Here is a 20,757-nt window from a genome sequence, read left to right as displayed (position 1 = left end):
TACCTGATTTTTCTAAAGGAAAATCCAGACCCATGACTACGTCCCCAGGCCTGCCCCATTCCGCCATGACATCATCCGCGCGGACGCAACAACTTGATGTCACCGCACTGCATCCACGCATGCACGGATGCCCCTTCCCGACACAATTTTGAAGGAAGCTTTTCAAAACCCGGACAAAGTGCTGGGTTTTGAAAAGCCGTTCAGACCCCCAGACATGTCTTTGAAAAGGAGGACATAACTGAGGAAATCCAGATGTCTGGTAACCCTAAGAAAATGTAAATAGAAATGTGCTGCAGGCCTTTGGTGCAGGTTACGGTACACTGGCCTACTCGTCAGGTATTCCTAGACCACTTGGATACAGGCCCAGTGGGTTCCACCTGCTGGATGTGAACTGGTAAAACTTTTCCATCACAGAGTATTATTTTGGGGGGAGGGGATGTTATAGCCTACTGAACTTGACAGGTTAAATATGAAAGTAAACAAAATGTATTCTTTTATGCACCTACCTTCTGCTGACATTATGTTAATGATTAAATTATGTCTTGCTGTCTCAAATGTACGTCTGTTGTAAGCAGTTATCTGCATGAAAAAGGACACTAAAAGTAAAAAATATGCCAAAGAGCAAGATACTGAGTATAATCACCAGAAACAGTACTACAGAAAGTCAGTATATAAAATCCATGACCCCTTAAAAGAGGTAAAGGGGAAAATATTTGGCACTTATTTTAAAAGTATATACATATGACAATAGCAACTTTGGAACCCAAGGATACAGAGATTTCAAGGGGGGGAGGTGGTAAGAGCATTGATTTGGCATGGCTTGAGTGTGCTTAACAAACAGACGTAGAATTCGCATTTTATTATAGGAAGCCACGTCTATAGCAACAAAAATCCGCACAGGCTTTTGCACCTCACCTGACACAGATGCAAGTACCACCTACACACCACCTGTAACCCCAGACCCACCATGACGCCATCTCAGATGACCTCACCCCACCCTTGACACCTGTCCCTGGCCCTTACTGGGAGCTTCTCTGGCAATCTAGTTTCAAGTTTATTAATTTTTAATATACCGGACCATCAACGAGTATCTAGCCGGTTTACAATAAAATGCTAAAAATAGAGATAAAAGTAACACTTGTAAAAGTGATGTTTTAAGAGAGGAGGGGAGGTGTAAGTTAAGGACATTGATGAGACGAACTTGAAAGTGAGGGTTAAAAAGGAGGGAAGGGGTAAAGTTAAATTATTAGAGGTGAAAAAAAAAGAAGGGTTGAAAGGAAAGGGAGGGAAAGGGAAAATACAATAGGGATAGGATCGCTTCATTAAAGCGGTTGGTTGATTGAAGATGGGAAGATTCAAGAGCAGTTGAATGCGTCTTGAAATAAGAAAGTTTTTAAGTTAGTCTTAAATTTATCGATTAATTTTTCCTGACAGAGTTGAAATGGTAAAGCATTCCATAGGGTTGGGGCTACTACTGAAAAATTTTATTTCCTAGTATAGAAAAATTCCTTTATAGAAGGGATGGAGAGTAGGTTCTGGTCAGCTGACCTAAGAGTCCGTGTTGGGCGCAAAGGGATGAGAAGCTTATCGAGGAAGGAAGGTTGGTGGGAAAATTTCATTTTGAAGGCCAACATGATTCGATGTGTGATGGGAAGCTAGTGAGCTTCTTTCATGAGAGGAGTCACATGATCGTATTTCCCTAGCTTGTATATTAGTTTTATTGCTGTGTTTTGAATTAGCTGTAAACGTCGCAATTCTTTTTGAGGGAGTCCATTATAGAGAGAATTGCAATAGTCAAGGTGAGAGAGATAACTAAAGAGTGGACTAGGGTTGTGATTGCTTTCGTGTCAAGAATAGAAGCAAGGGAACGTATGAGACGAAGCTTATAAAAACAGGTTTTTACCACTGAGCTGATTTGGTCATGAAACGTTAAATCTTTATCGATGATTACTCCAAGTAATTTTATTTTAGTTTCCATTTTTATGGGGTGGGATTTGATGGAAATCTTTCCTGTTATTGTTTCGTTATTTTTGATTGGAAAAAGTAGATCACAAGATTTATCGAGGTTAAGAGAGAGTTTATTTGCATAAAGCCAGTCACTAATTTTGTCTAGTTTATTGTTAATTTCTTGGATTTCTGAGATATTTGAAGTATCAACGGGATGAAGTAATTGAATATCATCTGCGTAAGTGAAGATTGTGAAGATAATTGACTGGGCTAGAGTAAGGAGAGGTGACATAAAGATGTTGAATAGCAAGGGAGAAAGAATCGAACTCTGTGGGACACCAAAGGTTGTGCTACGGGAGATGAGGTTTCCTCTTTCGAGTGAACTTTGAAACTGCGTTCATTGAAATATGAGGCAAACCATAAAAGAGCAGAACCTGTAAGGCCGCAGTCTTTGAGTCGGTTGATGAGGAGAGAGTGGTCAACAGTATCAAATGCTGCGGACAGATCTAGGGAGATAAGTACAGATTTCTGGTGGTCAAGAAAATAATATATAGTTGAGCTGAGACCTAATAATGATAGTTCAGTGGAGTAAGAAGAACTAAAACCAGTTTGATGTGGGTGAAGGGCATGAATTTTGTCAATAAATTCGGCAAGTTGATTATAATCTAACAGGGAGCAAGAACAATCCCCAGTTACTCCTGCTGTGTCAAGTGTCAGAGTTCAAAATGGTACATCTGGCCCCTAGTGGTAGTTTCATGAAACCACTTTTAGGGATCAAGCTTCTAAATAATAGTGCATACCTCTTATTTGGTAGCTTGATTCCTAGTGGTTGTACCACAAGACTCCCACTAGGTGTTGAAGGTGTCATTTTGAACCCAAGAGCTTAACAGAGCAGAGGAACTAGAGATTTCCCTTCTTCCTGTTAAGATCACTAGGGAAACCCCAGGAAGGGGAATTGGGGAGTGGTGGGTGTCATCTGTGATGGTATAGAAGGGGGATCCAGGTTCTGAATGGGAAAGGTCTGGTGAAGTTATTGGATTAGGGGACATCATCCCACTAAAGGCCTCTTTGCCACATAGTGCAGTGTCTCTCAAACATTTTTAGCTCTGGCACACTAAATCGTGCAAATGTTTTTCGTAGAACATTATAATTGAAATTATAAAATTGCAAAACCAACATAAAATTAAATTTGCGAGTTATTTATTTAAAGTTCTTTAAGCTATGTATGGATATTTGTAACAACAGTGAAACTAAAGTAGATAGAATAAAACTGCTTAATTAATGTAATGGGTGTACTTGTTTTTGAGTGCAAATGTGCAAATTAACTCAAAACGTGGCTCGATAGTCGACAAGCAAACACGCATTTCATCATCCACCATCTGCAGTCATTATCTTTTTCAATTTAATTTCTGTCAGAGCTGAAAATCCAAGTTTACAAAGATAAGCAGAATATGTTGCTCAAGTTAGGATAACTACTGCATAAAAATAAAATTACTTGCTATTAGTTTTCAAGGACCAATCACATCAAAGAATGATGCTTGCCTGGACGGTTGTATCCTTAAGCTACGCACACAGGCGCTCATAACATTGACAGATTCTTGCTTATGCGACGTACATGTCATCTATTCTAGTGTATACTTATGAAGGGAATTCTTAAAAATAAAGTAAAATTCCAGAATCTCTCATGGCACACTTGGAATCTCTTTGGGTCACACAGTTTGAGACACACAGACATAGTGCGCCTGATTTGGGGCCCACTATCTGCAGCAAGAAACCTGTTGTTTCTGGTGTTGCTCATTTATAAAATCACTGCTCCCCCTGGATGTGCCAGCAAATGGACATGTACTCCTTCCTGCATGCCCTTTTTTTTATTAACATAAAGAGTCCATATTCAGTAGAGCCTTTTGTAAAACACAAAACTGTGCACTTCTCAACTTGGATGTTTCAGTTTCCCTCTCCTTGACCTATGAGTCTTCTTTTGTCATAACTTGTAGCTCTGATCATCTTCCCTATTCCCTCTCCTTTCAATTCTGCTCTATGTTGATTCGCTTCCGTCTCCTGCTCAACTCATGTTCTTCGGATATTTTTCAATCCAATTTCAGGAAAGCACTTGTAAGCCCTATATAAACAAAAGTCTAACATGATGTTTGCTAAAAGTACAGCATCTACAGTACGTTCTTCTCCTTTCCCTTTCTAAACTTATTGAAAAAGTAGTATACACTTGGTTATCATCAAATGTGTCTATGCCGTTCCCCTCACATCTCCCCTCCACCTCAGTTCTCTTCAGTCTAGCTTTCACGTTTCACGCTACTGAATGATTTTCTCCAAATTTATAGAATTCTTAATTCTCTTACTCCTTTCATACAGAATGCTTTTCATACTCTAAATTGTCCCTTTCGAATCAGTCTCTCCTTCATGATGGCATTCTGTTTGCATAATCTGAATCTCATCTAGCTTCTATTCTTTCAAGTTTATGTCAATCATTTTTTTTCTCTCAGAATCTATTCCCATTTTCATTTGTTTTCTGTGGTCCTTCCTCCAGTCTTTCATTTGTGAACACAGAACAGAAATAATTGTTAAGTAGTTCAGTCTTATCCTTATCGGTTTCTGCATATTTGTTCTTCACCCTTGAGCTACTGCATTTGAGAACCAAAGTAGTCTTCTTTTCCTTGTACCTTCTTAACATAAAGGTTTGTCAACTTCAGAATAGCTCCTTTGTTTTGACCACTGCTTTTCTACTTCGTTCAGCTGTTTCCATCCAATTAACTCCTCCTTGAGGTATTCCCCCATCTTGACAAAGTTAAGTTCTTTTGAAGTTTAGAACCTTTAAATTTGAATAAGTCCTCTCAACCCTAATTTTAATATTGAATCTCACCATTCTGTGATCACTAGATGCCAAATGATCACCCACCATGACCTCAGAAATAATTTCCCCATTTTTAAGCACCATCCAGAATAGAACTATCCCACATGGATTCCGAAACTAATTGCCGGAAGACCTCTCTCTGCTTCTAGCTGACCTCACAGAAGGGATGGTCCAATCAACGTTGGGCATATTAAAATCACCTATCAGTATACTTTCCCATTCCTAGCTATCTTGTGAACGTCTTTAATTAAATACTCATCCATTTCTTCTGACTGTGAAATAGGCCTATATTTTACACCAATTTAAATACATTTTCCATCCCTCTTTCCAGATTAATCCACAGTGCTTCTTTACCACCTATATCTTGCAATTCTGTCACTTTAATATTATCCTTAATGTATAAAGCCACTCCTCTGCCTTTACGTCTTGTGGCGCTAACCTCATACCATTTTCATCAGTTTTCTCTAAACCACTTCAAGCTTTTTTACATCCTTAACACTATAAGGCCTCCAAAATTGAACACAATACTCCAAGTACAGAGGCATGAACATCACCTTTCTTCTGCTATATTCCTTTCTGTGCTGGCTTAAATCTGGAAACTGATTGGTTGTCTATAGCATGATTGGAGAGATCTGATGACTGTTGCTGATTGGTGAAAGTAAGAGCTTATGATTTAGATAAATAATGTTATCACCATTTTTTTTTTTAGAAGTAACGCTGTGATTCAGTTTGGTTTAACAGTACTGAAATAAGAAATATGCTGGCAGATAGGTACTCTCCTATTTTGTGAGGATAAATCCCCAAGGCAGATGACTTCACCAAAACCTGCTAAGTACATATTATTACATCAAACATAGAGGATTCTGGAAATAAGTATTTCAGTTACTGAAATAAGCACAGATGCGCAATATTTCAAAATGATTAAGTGTGCTAAATACATTGCAAATCACCCTCCCTGGATACAATGAAGTGCATTTAAGACTTTTGTATTATTTGAATTGAATGAAATATATTGTAAAGTGTTTTAAAGTACCTGGGCTTATGATGAAGAAAGTCATAAGGCCATAACCTCTCTCTTGGAATTCTCTCCTGAGATTTGATGGTCCAGCATACAGTAAAATAATTTGTTTTAAAATGGTAGCATAGTAATGCACCTCTCTTTATAAAATAAGCTCCCTAGCACACGTGTACTCATGCAAACTTACATTTACTCCTAAGCAGGTGCACTCTTGTGCATATGTTCTATGTGAGTGTGTACATATTTTGTAAACTATGCACATACTTCACAATTCCAGCCAACTCGACCCAAATGTTATCTCCCTCCCCCTCAAAAACAAACAAACAACCAATTAAAAAAACCCTGGAAATAGCCATTGTACCTGCAAATGTACATACTACTCCACAATTTTATACTAGTCATTTTCTGTTTGCAAAACATGGAGAATAAATTATAAAAATGTTTTCAAAGAGTACCTCTATAATCATTATTGGTTTTTAAAGGGACTTTTTGAAGCTGACCAGAATTACAATTATTTAGAATCCATAGAAAAACCAAAGATACCTCAATGACAGTTGGCTTGCCCACATTCTCTATGGTTGGTGATCCATATAGTACCCCATCACTATATGGTGTCCTCTGAATATAGCGAAGCCAGCCTGGTCTGTCAGGGTAACCCATTAAATTTGTGTTGAATGTTATTGGATCATTACTTATCTCACCTAAATGAGAAAGATGGTTTTCAAAAAGTGCAAATGCCAAGATTAACAGACATTTCGTCCTGCAACTTCTACAGAAAAATAGGAAGCAGCTACAGCTTAGGTAAATTAGAATTAAGAAACAAATAGTAAACTCAGGATGGCACAGAATAAGTCTAGTAAAGTTTTGCATTTAATCAGTAGTATGTGCTCAAATTACCACACAGTGTGGACATGATTCTATAAGGAGCCTAAAAAAATTCAGCACCAACTAGACTGGCGCTAAGCGCAGTTTTAAAAGATATGCTTATCTTTTATATAATTGTGCTTAGCGCCTATGCATCACAAAACTTTTAGGTCAGCTAAAACCAAGCCTAAATGCCTGCCCCTAAGTTGTGTGTGCATTGGGCGTAGTCCATAACAAAGCACATAACTTTTAGGAATGCCCACAATCTGCCCTTGACCACACCCCCTTTTCAAATGCCAACTGGCACACACTTTTTATAGAATCATGCTGAGTTGTGTGCATAACTTTTAACTGGTGCCAATTATGAGGTATTAATTCCCAATTATTGGTGCCAATTAGGCCAATTAATCAATTAAGTTGTGCACACACATTGCCTGCATATACAACCTTAGGCACCATATACAGAATTTAAGGGTAAGTGCAAAACTTCAGCAGTAACTTGAAGGCGCTCCCAGCAGTGGCGTAGTGAGGGGGAGCGTCCCTGCCCCCTGCCGCGTGTGCGCGCCCCTTCACCATAACCTTTTTAACTTTAGCGTGAGCCGCTACCAACTTTCTTCCCAGAAGCAACGTCAGAGAGAGCGCCGAAGCCGACGCGGGCAGTAAATTGGTAGTTGCTCATGATGACGTTAAAAAGGTGCAGGGGAAGGGAAGGGGCGCGCGCTCGGCAGGGGAAGGAGTGGGAAGGGAGGGTGGAGAGGAGGAGGGGTGCCAGCGCCCTGAGGAAGATGGCACCTGGGACGGCTCACCCCTCCTCACTCCACCCCCTCTTACTCCACCAGGGCTCCCAGCATCTCAAAATACAGTTACCACACAGAAAAAAAAAACTTTCCCATGGAGCAAGTGTAGTTATAGATAGGAAGCGGTAAGTGCAATTTGAGCCACCTGCAAGAGTGACATGAAATTGAACATATGCTAACTGCAATATACATTCGCTGCCCATATATACCCAATATACCCATATATGCCCTTATATATATCCAATTCTCATTCCATATCAGGGTATGCAGTGTGTGAATTAGAATGTACTGTCATGCCAACATGGCAACGCTTGAGGAACAAAATAGTGAGGAGATGTGGGTCAGAACAAAAATGGCAAAGAGCCCTATGCTCTTAAAGAGGGTACTAGTGTCATTGAGAAAGATAAGAAACTTCCATTTCACTGCAAATGATCATGATATGAAGAATCAGACAGTTAAAGGACTTGACTCGGCCACGTTTTGGCAAAGATGTCTGTGTCAGGAGTCACTCAGTCTTAAAAGAAGGCATTTACTTCATAAATTGCAATCCTCTCCTTACAAAGGGCTAGAAACGTTGCGATGCCCTACAGTAACTGCTGCCCGTGAGGGGAAAAAGACTTCAAGCGCTCACAGGTTCTGCCAATAGATTCAACTAGTACATTGCCTTTCATGTTAGTTATCATTAGTCTTTAAAAAAAACCATCCGGGGTTTATTTTTCCAAATTTTTTAATGTCTTTTAACTTGTTCTATGTATAAATTGTATTTATTCTTAAAAAATTGTGAAGCGTGCTGTGCTGGGAGTTGTATTAATTAAGACCTGCACTAAAATGTGACTGTTTGCTATCAGGCCGCTTCAGACTTTTCTATCTCTTAAATTTGTTTAATTTTTTATCTTCTTTCATTATTTCTATTTTCTATTTCTTTGATTTTTGATCTTGGAAATGTATTATATGTTGTTATTACATATTTTTAGCCAATCAAGTACTTTAGCTAGATTGCGAGCCTTCGGGACAAACAGGGTAGTTTTTCTCAAGGACCTAATTTCATTTGAATTTGATACTTTGTAAACCACTTAGGGTAGCAAAATGCAGGAGCGGTAGATCAAATCTTAAAGAAACATAAACATAGGGCTCCTTTTATTAACTTGCACTAGCATTTTTAGCGCACGCAGGACATTACCGCGAGCTACACTGCGCGTGGCTAGAACTAACGCCAGCTCAATGCTGGCGTTAGCGTCTAGCACATGCGGCAATGTAGCGCGTGCTATTCCGTGCGTTAATGCCCTAACGCAGCTTCGTAAAAGGAGCCCATAGTTACTGACAGGCATTGCAACGTTTCTAGCCCTTTGTAAGGAGAGATTTACCTCATAAACACATTTGCAAAAAATAGTTGTGTAAAAACATATAGAGTAAAAATTTAAAACAACTAGCAGCCAATAACTATATAAAAAAAACACTTAGGTCTCCTTTTACTAAGCTGCGGTAATGTTTTTTAGCGCATACAGAATTTTAGCGCGTGCTAAACCCGCGCCATGCGGCTAGAACTAACGCCATCTCAATGCTGGCGTTAGTGTCTAGCTCGTGCTAAAACTGCTATTGCAGCTTAGTAAAAGGAGCCCTAAGACTAAAAACTAAATACTACGCGCACCCCAGACCCTGGATTTGCTCTCCAACAGCGAGAACTACCTGAGCGGCTCAGCTCGGGCGAGTGGGTCCGAGTCGCTGCGCTTGGGCTCAGGCAGGTGGCTGCCTATCTTCAGCAGGCTCTCCATCTCCGATGACTGAGGCAAGAGGATGGAGGGGGGCAACAGCATCAGCAAGAACAAAATATTAGTGTGTAAGCAAGAGGGGAGATGGATGTGTGAACTCCAGCACTTGGGGGGGGGGGGAGGGGGGTGAATGGAGGGCTTCTGTGGGCAGCTGAGTGAAGGAGAAGGAAGGTGGGGGGGGGGGGGGGAGCCGACTTCTGTCTGTATCAGACTCTTCAATACCAAGAGTTGAACATAATGAGAAAAGTTTATTGTAAAAAGGTAAACCATAATATGAATAGAACAATCTTATTTTTATAGAGCTCATGGGTGGGGGAAGGTTGGGTTTGTTTTTTTGACATTGTGAAATATATATAATGTACCAGCAGGCATTCCATCTCTTTACAGCAATGGAACATTTTAGTCTGCTATTGAGGCAGACATGGGGGAAGCCACTATTTGCCCTGGGATCGGTAGCATGGAATGTTGCTACTATTTGGGTTTCTGCCAGGTATTGTGGCCTGGGTTGGCAACTGTTGGAAACAGGATACTGGGCTAGAAAGATCAAACTCAGTAGGGTTATTCTTATGTTCACATACAGTACATGTTAACAAAAAAGTTAAAAAATAATATACAGTAGGCAGTAACAATACAATTACATAAAGTACAATTTCTAAATGTGTAAAGCATCAACGTAATAATATATCAAAGAAGGGTGGAAGGGCAAAATCAAAAGATACGTCTATGTCCGTTTTGGGCCTAAGTCGCTAGTCGCCCAAAGTCGAGAGTGTCTAAAGTCCATTCTCGAAAAATACGTCCAAAATATTTCTTTTTTTTTGAAAATCATCTAATTATACGTCCAGCCGTTTGATCGGCCAGACCGCTAAGTCGTCTATCTTTATACCCCATTCTCGTCCAAAAAATTGTCCAAGTCAAAAACGCCTAGAACAAGATCTTTTGGACATGGGAGGGGCCAGCAAAGTGATGGACTGGACACCCAGACATGGCAAAATAGTGGGGCACCTTACAGGGCACTGCTGCAAACTTCACAAAAAGGGTGCCATATAAACATCTCACCAGAACTCCCTTATAGGTCATGATGAGCCCCTAAAACACCCCAAAACCTACTAGAACCACCTGTCTACAACCCCAATAGCCCCAGACTACTTAAGCCACCTCTGTGCTGCTCTACTAGGCTTTCCTTTGCCAGGTACTGATGATGTTCTGGAGGCAGGTATGTACTTTTTTTTCAAATTTTTATGGTGTTGTGGGACGGTCAGTGATCACTGGGGGAGTGTGTGGGAGTCTGTACTTTGTGCCTGCAGGTATCACTTTGGATACCTTTTGGGCACTTAGACCTGTTTTTACATCGTCTAAGTCACAATGTACAAGTTCCATCCAGGAAGCCTCGTTAAACCTTTGGTTATACTTGCAGTATGACTAAGTCCAGGTCCAGGTTCTGAATATCTAATTGAGTGATCTTTATTCTCGGGTATGGTTGCTCTCTCTGTCTCGCCTCCTTCATTTCAGTATGTATTTTCCAATTTCCCCTCTCCATTTTTAAAAAAATTATTTTATTATTCTTTTGGTGGTTGGGGAGGGGATGAATTGCTAATACAAATTGTTCAAACAGATTATTGTACTGTTCTATTCTGTTCTGCTGCTTGTTTTGCTCTGTTTGGTCAATAAAATTATTTGAAATAACCATCTATTTCAAGCAAATGCATTCCTGGGATAAATGCCTTCTTTTTAGATTAACTCCTGATTCTGGAAGAGATCAAACCGGCTACGTCACTCGAAGTCCAAATGACAAAATCAGATAATTGCCTTATTTGGTTCACACTGTCAGAAGAGAGAGATCACTGGAAAAAGACATCATGTTTGAGAAGATCATAGGAACCAGGCGAAGAGGGCAACCTGTGACATGTTGAAAACAACCATGGGGATGATGCTGAAGGACCTTACTGAACTAGCACAAAACTGGATTTCTTTTTTGGATCTGTAATTCATCAAGTTGCTAGGACTCGAACACGAGACGACGGCACCTAACAACAACTCCAGATGCAGGCATCATTGCCAAGACATGACTGTATTGGGTTCTTCAACGGCCCAATTCTTCATATCATGAATGTTAGTGAAGTGGAAGTTATCTTTTTCGTTAATACGAGGGTTCTTCAAAAAGTTTTCACACTTTCATATTTTAGTGGGAAATGATTGGGGTGGGAGAAGTGGTAAGAGAGCATGTCATATAATGTCATGTGACTAGTCGGTCAGACAAAACAGGGTGATTATGTGGAAAAGTGATGTCATTTGCTTTTGAGATATTTAATAAATGCCGTGTTTCCCCCCAAATAAGTCAGTGTCTTATATTCATGTGGGGCCCAAAAAAGGTACTAGGTCTTATTTTCGGGTATGTACATGATCATTTCTCCCTCCATCGCCTTCATCCCATTTCTTCCTCTTTCCTTTCTCTCCCCCACATGTGCAGCATCTTTCCTCTCCTCCCTCCCATCTCCCTGTGCAGCAGAAGTTTGCCTAGCTTCTAGACTTCCCTCCCAACCCTTGTGCAGCCTTGCCCAGTTTTTATCCTTCCCTCCCTCTCATCTCTCGTGCAGCATAAGCCGTGCCCAGCTTCTATCCTTCCCTCCCCCCATCCCTTGTGCAGAACCCTTGAGCCACCTCCTCCGCCCCCACCGCGCAGCCGAACCCCTGCTGACCCTCCATCCTTCCCTCTCCGCTGACCGCGAGTGAGCCCTACCTTCAACTCTTCAAACCGCCCCCCCCACCGCGTAGTCAAACTCCTGCTGACCGCGAGTGAGCCCTACCTTCAACTGAAGCAGCGTCGGGCCGGCAACACTCTAAACAGGCTGCTTGGCCTTGCCCGTCGGGGATTTCACTCTGCCGCGTTATTGATGTCATCAGTAATGCAGCAGAGTGAAATTCCTGACAGACAAGGCCGAAGCAGCCTGTTTAGAGTGATGCCGGTCCGACGCTGCTTCAGTTAAAGGTAGAGCTCACTCGCGGTCAGCACGGGTTTGACTGCATGGTGGGGAGGGGGGGGGCGGGTTGAAGAGTTGCCAGCAAATCCCGGGGCTAGGGCTTATTTTCAGGGTAGGTCTTATTTTCAGAGAAACACGGTAGTATTTAAGAAAATAAAAGTGCGGAAACCTTTTGAAGATCCCTTGTACTAACAAACCATAGTTAACCATACTATAACCATAGTTCTTTGCCATTTTTGTTTTGGACTACATCTCCTCACTGTTCTGTTCTTCAATAGGATATGTAAGATTTTTTTCCTTCTGTTTTTTCCCTTCAGAACTAAATTGTTCTGAGCATGGTAACTGTTAACAACAACCTGCACTAATAATTACAATTCATTAATTCACAAGCGAACACCCCTTATTCTGTAACGAGGCACTTATAGTTAAGCACCATTTGTAAATCTAAGTGCTGAAAAAAAATGCATGTTGAGTCCTATTCCATAAAAGACGCTCCATTTACACAATAATGCATAGCTTGAGACCCGTGCCCAACTTTTAGGTTTCAGGATTTACACCAATTGAATCCTTGTGGAAATCCTGCACCGAAATTAGGTTGCAGATAACCCAATTTTATGTTTGTTTGCATCTTTAGTGAGCGCCCCCAACCTGCCGATGCCTCTCACCAGGCCACACCCTGTTTTCAGTGGCACACTAAAGAATTTACGTGCACATCTTTATAGACTAGCATTTAGTAAGATGCGTGTGTAAATCCAAATTTTGGCCAATTAGCACCAACAATTGATTGTTAGCACCCAAGTATTGACACTAATAGGCTCATTACTTAATTGCGTGCAAAAGTTGGGCATGCAATTTTAAAATTCTTCTGATAATGTGTAATTACATGAGCAGTGCACTCATCAGTATTCTAAAATGTGAACACATAACTGCCTAAAGGACCCTTTTTACTAAAGTCTTGGCAAAGGTGGCTTAGCGCATTCTTTATACTTGTCTTTCCCACATGTTAAGACCACTTGTGTCATGGCCGGAAAATGGCCCATTTTCCCATTTTCTGAATTAATAGCCACATATTAATTTTGCCATTAGCCCATGTAACATGCGCCCATTAAAAAACTTTACCACATGAACCCTTACCAACACCTATTTTGTAGGCAGTAAGAGCTAGATTCTATAAATGGCGCAACTCGGTTCTCAATAAAAAAAAAAACTGCGCCATTTTTAGAATCATGCCTAGCAGCGCCTAAGCAGACAGGCATCGCTAGGCATCCTAGACATAGGCGCACTCCATTAGGCCAGCTTTTCACTCACCTAATTTGACGCCTATGTCAGACACCTAAGTCAACGCCTCATGACACCTAAGTCAACCACGCCTTTTCTACGCCCATATCCACGCCTATTTTTTAACATAGGCATCGTTAGGCATCCTTAGGTAATGGATGGTGCCTCCACTTAGGCGTCCTAAGAGTTTTGCACCAAATTCTTAATTTTTGTTTTTGGATTGCTTGAAAATCGGCAGTCAATTACCACGCCGATTAAGCTAATTAAAAAAATTAGGTTTGGCATAGATACTGAACTTAGGCATTGCTAGGCGGCCACAATTAGGATGCATAACAGTGCCTAAATAGGGAACCGTTTATAAAATATGGCCTTAAGGGCCCACACGCTAACCTCATGCTAATCAATTACCACGTCAATATCCCACTCACTAACTGATTAGCAATGTCAGGCCCACTGTCTACCTTCTAACACCCCCTTAGAAGAAAATTAAGAATATTTTCAGTGCATGGTGTAAGTGCACAGAAAGGCAGTAAGCCTTTTTATTTTGCAGTTAAGGACCCCCTTAGTGAGTAAATGCAAGAGCAAAGCATGAGCGGGTCATGAGCACAACTTATAGAATACTGTAAGTTGCAGACATTAAGGCCCTGATTCTCTAAAGTGCATCCCGATTTTAGGCATCCTACAGCTGTCTAATCAGCCAATCGGGATGCACGTTTTTTTTAAAAAAAAATGCTCCCCAGGCAAGCCTGAAGGCACCTCCGGGAGCCTAGGGAGACCCGCAAGATGCCTAAGCTCGTCTAAGGGCCTTAGGCGGGCCTTAGGCTGAACCTAGGCGGCCCTACGCGTCTCCCTAGTAGAGGAGAAGCTTAAAATGTAGGCCAGCAAAATGCTGGCCTACATTGTAAGTAGACGCGGCTGCTATACTTATCGCGGCAAGGGATCTCTCTGCCGCTATAAGTATAGCGAGCCGCGGCCCCCTGACCAGGAGGGTGCCCAAACCCGATGCCCGAAGACGCACCCCCCCCCGACACTACCGACCGCCCCCCCCCGACACTACCGACTGCCCCCCCCCGCCATTACCGATCCCCCCCCAACAATATCGATAGCTGGCAGGAGGGTGCCCAATCCCTCCTGCCCGAAGACGCACCCCCCCGGCGCTAACCCCCCCAAACCTCCACTCCACCAAACCTGTTCTTAGAAGGGTCTTGCACGTCTTGAGCCGGCAGGCACGCCTCATCGAAATGAAGCGGGCCCGTCCCTTTCCGGCCCATCCCGCCGAAGCCTAAGGCCTGATTGGCCCAGGCTCTAGAAGCCTGGACCAATCAGGCCTTAGGCATAGCGGGTCCGCCCATCCCCACTTATCTAAGACCTGATTGGCCAATCAGACCTTAGACTTAGTAGGGATGGGCGGACCCGCTATGCCTAAGGCCTGATTGGTCCAGGCTTCTAGAGCCTGGGCCAATCAGGCCTTAGGCTTCGGCGGGATGGGCCGGGAAGGGGCGGGCCCGCTTCATTTCGACGAGGCGTGCCTGCCGGCTCAAGACGTGCAAGACCCTTCTAAGAACAGGTTTGGTGGAGTGGAGGTTTGGGGGGGGGGGTTAGTGCCGGGGGGGGTGCGTCTTCGGGCAGGAGGGATTGGGCACCCTCCTGCCAGCTATCGATATTGTCGGGGGGGAGGGGGGATCGGTAATGTCGGGGGGGGGCGGTCGGTAGTGTCGGGGGGGGGTGCGTCTCCGGGCAGAGGGTTTGGGCACCCTCCTGGTCAGGGGGCCGCGGCCCGCTATACTTATAGCGGCAGAGAGATCCCTTGCCGTGATAAGTGTAGCGGGCTGTTTCTAATCTAACCCGTTTCTCTAACCCGCGTCTGTAACATGGACGCCGGTTACAGAATCGGGGTTTAGTTTAGGCCGATTCTGAATAGGACGCCTCTCCCGGGCGTCCTATTCAGAATCAGGGCTTAGGTGTCTTGCAGGCCTCGCCTTCAATATAGGCGGCCTGCCTGGGGAGCATTTTTTTTTAAAAACGTGCATCCCGATTGGCTGATTAGACAGCTGTAGGACGCCTACAGCTGCCTAAAATCGGGACGCACTTTTAGAGAATCAGGCCCTAAGTGCTGCATTTAGGCACGCCCATTTACACCTGCTATTTGCATAAGTGGGAGGCACCTAACTTTGCATGCACCAATGCCAACTTATGCTAACATTCTATAATGCAGAACAACTAGTAGACTTAGATAAAGCAGACATATTTATTTTCATATTCAAAAGTTAAACATTAAATAGGAAAAATAGCTTTAAAGGAACCACCCCTAAATAAATTCTTGAATACACATAACAGCATGTTTAGCACAACAATACTTTCATAAATATACAGAATCAAAGCACCCCATACCAGGTTTTGGAAAAGGAGGAAATTCTCCCTTAAAATATTCTCTCTCCAAAACGTGAACAAAGAGGACTCCAGAGGAAGGGTAAACATTCCGATCAGAGTGCACCTTAGAAAGAATGGTGTACACTGAAAAGCAGAAAGAAAGAAGACAGAAAACAGCAGAAGTAAAACATGCTCTGGCTCACAAGACATGCAAGGGATTTTGGAAGCTCAGCCTCTGTTTGTTAAGAGTGGCTGCCATGTAGCTTTACCCAACAGCATGTGAAAGAAGCACGTCATGCTGACCTACAAACACCTCTTTCATATAGAAAAGCAAGCATATCGCTAATTCGTGTATATTTGAAACCATGAGCACATTTATTATTTACGGGAGTATAAAAAAATAAACAAAAAAAATACTACGATATGAATGTTATATATTTGTAAAAACTAAAGCCACAGTAAACTGTTTTCCTGCAAAAAAAAAAAAAAGACTACAGAACTCAATGCAAGACACACAAAGGTAATTCTATATTGAGGGTGCCTATATTTAGGTGTCAAGATGGTGCCTATTTGGAACCTAGTCTATTGAGGAAAGTAGGTTTCTATTTTCCTTTATGGAATACTAGTGTAGCAGGACAAGTACATGTGTATATTTTAGGCACAACCATTTTCAACAGGGCTTATGTAAATTGCTAAGAAACAAAGGTACACTATACTATTTTAAAATTTATATAACAATGCGCCCTTCAGATGTTCCATACCAAACTCCATCCATGTGTCTGCCCACCTGTAATCTATAAGCCATCATATTTAGGTACCATTTTATAGAACAGTATGCAGCCAGAATATTAGCATCAAAAAGCCTGATCGACCAAGTACCCATAATCAAAGCTGATTTTAGACATATCTAAAACCAGCTTAGGCCTTTCCCCTGCCTCTAAACCAGGGGTGTCCAATGTTGGTCCTTGAGGGCCGCAATCCAGTTGGGTTTTCAGGATTTCCCCAATGAATATGCATTGAAAGCAGTGCATGCAAATAGATCTCATGCATATTCATTGGGGAAATCCTGAAAACCCGACTGGATTGCGGCCCTCGAGGACCGACATTGGACACCCCTGCTCTAAACTCATAGAGAAAAAAGAGGCGTTTTCAGAGGAGGGGAAAGTACGGGCGGAGGAGCTGGAGGTGGGCCGACCTAGACCTAGGCGTACAGCAGGTATAACCAAAACTTTAGGCAAGTTGCCTAGTCGGCACTTATACGTTTTGACTTAGACCAAGGCAAAACAGGTATAAGTGCTGAAAAAGGTGCTGCTCAGCTGATCGCTGCAGCTCAGCGGCCCCAGCAACCTGCCTATCGCTGTTAGGTCCATGTGCCTATGGCTCCGCCCACAGGAGGGGCCTAAGACAACTGGGCTGATTCCGGTCAGCCTAGGCACCTCCTGTGGGCAGGGTTTGATCCGCCTGGGCCAATCAGGCCCTATGGCCAGCCATTCTGGGGGGGGGGGGTCGCGGGTCAGCGGGGGGGATCAGGGGGCCGGTCGTGGGGGGGTTTGCGTCGAGGGAAGGAGGGCATGGGATCCCTCCTGCTCGTATTTTAGTGGGGGTTAGGGCTTAGGTGGTGTCACCGGGCCAGGAGGGCTTGGGCTCCCTCCTGGCCCCATCGGACTCGGCGAGGGGTAGTCAGGGTGCCGCCGGTCAAGAGGGCTTGGGCTCCCTCTTGCCCCGAACGTAGTCAGGGAGTCGGGATGCCTCTGGGGCAAGAGGGCTTGGGCTCCCTCCTGCCTGGATCGTTGTAGGGGGGTTGGGATTCTGTAACCGGTGTTGTTTTTGACAGACACCAGTTACAGAATCCAGCTTTTAGGCAAGGACTGGCTCCTCCTTCGCCTAAAAGCCCTTGTTTTGGGGTTTTGGGCGTTTGGGACTTAGGCTTTTTGTAGGTTGATTATATGATGTAAGTTTAGACGTAGTGGTGGTCTGGGCGTTTAAACAGCTGAACGTAGAGGCAGGTCATTATAAAAAAAACCCTCCTTTTGGACGTTTTTTTTTGATAATGGACATTTTCCCTGCTTCTACTTTCAACGTTTAAGATCTTAGGCCAAAAAGGGGACTTAGACTTTTTTTTTTTATTATGCCCCTCCATGGCTTCATCCATTAATCCTTCTCAGTTCACTGTTACTCCCACCAGCTGAAGTGTGATCAACTGTAGTAATAGCAAGCTTTCTTTTCTTTTTTTTAGATAAGGTGCCTTCAGAGAAAAGCAATCAAGCCATATGTGCATGCACACCCCTGTGAAAAAATGTACTTAAGAAAATATTTAAACCTGGATATTATTGAGATTATTCCATCCTTGCGAGGAAACCCCCAAGCCCTAAGGGAGTAAATAAATGTGAACTCTGAGTGGAACAAATTACTAAGAAACTGAAAAAATATAAATAAGGCATTTTTACCTTCCACACCCTTGCTAATATGGTATGCAAGTGATATGAACCAAAGTTAAGGAACCGTTCCAAGAAGAATATCCAGGACCTCAGAGAATACATGGGCTGGGCCTTGCTAAATTAAGATGAAAGATGCAGAAGAAGGATGGAAAACAAATACCTCTTGCTTATAAGAACTTTAATTTGTGACTGAAGAACAGATCCCGCATCAACCCCTAAAAAACACAGTCTCACGTAGACATGCTCCTCCACTAACAGCAAGTGCTGATGCTTTAACATCATCTCTACCTTCAAGGTATATAAATTCATACAGTACACATTTCCATTTGTGGAGATAACCACACAGCTTCAAGATTCATCAGAAAAAAAAGAGCTGAAAAAGCCCCGGCTCTGCCAATGTGCTCTAGAATGCTAGTTAGAGTCCCACCCCCCCTCTCCATTATTAATTAAGGCTGTGGCTCTACCCCCTTAGCTGGTATGCAATCAAGGTGCTACAGTATAGGACAGGGAAGCCCAGTCTAAGGAAATCAACTCTTGTCCCTTGCTGCACAAATTGACAATCTCAAAAACAAGAGAACATGAACATGCCATTGGCTAGAGATGATATTCAGCGGTGCTGCTCGGGTTTAGTGCCACTGAATATCAGTAGCTGGGCAGTTCAAAGCGATTTAAGCAGGCAGGGGCCTGGCTGTCTGCTTTAATCACTTTGAATATCAGACAGTCTATGCCTTTTTTTTTCTGTGCAGGTTCTACTTTCATGGCCAGCATTTATTTGGCAAATGTTTTGCCAATGGGATGCTGTATTTTATTTGCCTACTTTAAAAAAATTTAACACATTTGTGCATTAAAACGTAACAGCTTAACCCATTATTACGTACCCTGCACGATGATTATATGTCTCTTTCAACATGACATGTGTGTCAATGTAAGAAATCAGCATGACTCATTTGCAAGAATGCCCCTTGGGAGGAAAAAATCTTCTCAAATGTCAAACTGGCATGGGAAACCATTATGACAGTATTTGGATAATAACTGGTTCTGTTCTGTTTCAAAAGTCAAGCTGGCACATGAGACAAATGCTGCCTGAGTACTGGAATGCTGCCTAAACTATGTGTTTAAAAGATGTTGCTTGTAAGGAGGGGTGTGTATTTATCCCTTATTAGCATCTACTCCTGACGCAGCCAGAAGGCGAAACATGGCCATGTCAGGTTTTATATAATAAAGTGCAACTTTCCTAGTACTATTGGTCTGCTCCGTGCTTGCAGATTATCACCTCTCCTGTGTGTACAGGGCAAAACCTGTTTCAATAACAAATGCCCCAAAAATGGCCAAACTGACCAGATGGCCATTGGTTTTTATGGGTTTTTCATTTGGACATTATTTTTTTTAAAAATAGTTCAAAAGGATAGATGCACCGAGGACAAACACATCTAGAAAATGGCCATTTTCGATAGCTATTTTTCTGATTTGAAAATGGCCATTTTCTCTACTGGATTTTTGGCCATTTTTTCTCCAAAACGTCCAAAATTGGATTTAGACATCATACTGAAAATGCCCTCCACACCCCTTAGGTGTGCTCTTACAGAATAGCGATTATGGCAGGGGAGTCCAACCTCATCCTTTGCCCAATCAGATTTTCATTATTACCATAATGAATATGTATGAGATCTATTAACATACAATGGAAGAAGCTGTGCATGCAAACGGATCTCTTACATATTCATTGGGGAAATCTTGAAAACCTGATTGGGTTGCGGTCCTTGAGGTTGGACACCCCTGGTTTAGGAAGAATATTTCAACTACAGAATAATATATAAGAAGTGTCTCATGGATGGCCCATCACTAGTGACTATAGAAATCACATTTGAGTGGAGAAAAAGCCTCAAGACTGTATTCCGTCAGCACTTTACAACATATAAAACAAAGCTGCCTGTTCTTATCATAGGCAAAAAAACTCCACTTTAAAATATCTCTAATATGGTAGTCTCTAAGTGAAACGGCAGCCGCCCGATGTGCACAAATGCGTAACTTATTTGGTATCGCCAGAAATTGCTGTAGACACTTCAGATCTTTCCAACGATTGTGCTCTGGCTCTCAAAAATTCCCCGAATATTGACATTTCAGGCATGTGCATGCAAATGTCAATATCGGTTTTCTGTACATCTATGTACATAATGCATATGCAAATGTAAGCACTCCATTAGAGAATTGTTTCCTATATGCTTAGATGAAAACAAAAACAAAAACTGTGGATACAGATGTTCAGTAGATAATTTATTAAACACTGGCATATAAAACCATGAAAATTAAATTAAAAAAGTACATTGATAAAAAATACTGTGATAAAAATCCAACTGGACCCTACACGGTCCGTGTTTCGGCGAACACACCTTCCTCAGGGGTCCAATGGTTTGCAAACTCACAAATAAAGC

At 42.4% G+C, this 20,757-nt stretch overlaps 1 protein-coding gene across 6 annotated transcripts in view; it reads right to left on the bottom strand.

Moving 5' to 3' along the window:
• SGCE (sarcoglycan epsilon) overlaps positions 1-20,757 on the bottom strand; it is a 101,031-nt gene that overhangs the window by 64,272 nt on the left and 16,002 nt on the right. For 4 of the 6 annotated variants that reach the window (XM_033931100.1, XM_033931098.1, XM_033931102.1 and 1 more), the window contains exons 2-4: positions 15,909-16,031; positions 6,375-6,532; positions 507-579 (exon numbers count right to left, since the gene is read on the bottom strand). In XM_033931100.1, the coding sequence (XP_033786991.1) occupies positions 507-579; positions 6,375-6,532; positions 15,909-16,031 (354 nt within the window). The remainder of the gene's footprint in view (positions 1-506; positions 580-6,374; positions 6,533-15,908; positions 16,032-20,757) is intronic. The other 2 variants (XM_033931103.1, XM_033931099.1) reach the window with 1 other exon arrangement.

The sequence above is a fragment of the Geotrypetes seraphini genome, chromosome 2 (assembly GCF_902459505.1).
Source record: "Geotrypetes seraphini chromosome 2, aGeoSer1.1, whole genome shotgun sequence".
NCBI classification, from domain to species: domain Eukaryota; kingdom Metazoa; phylum Chordata; class Amphibia; order Gymnophiona; family Dermophiidae; genus Geotrypetes; species Geotrypetes seraphini.
Note: the sequence above shows the minus strand (reverse complement) of the source record. Positions and strands in the feature narration are given on the sequence as shown.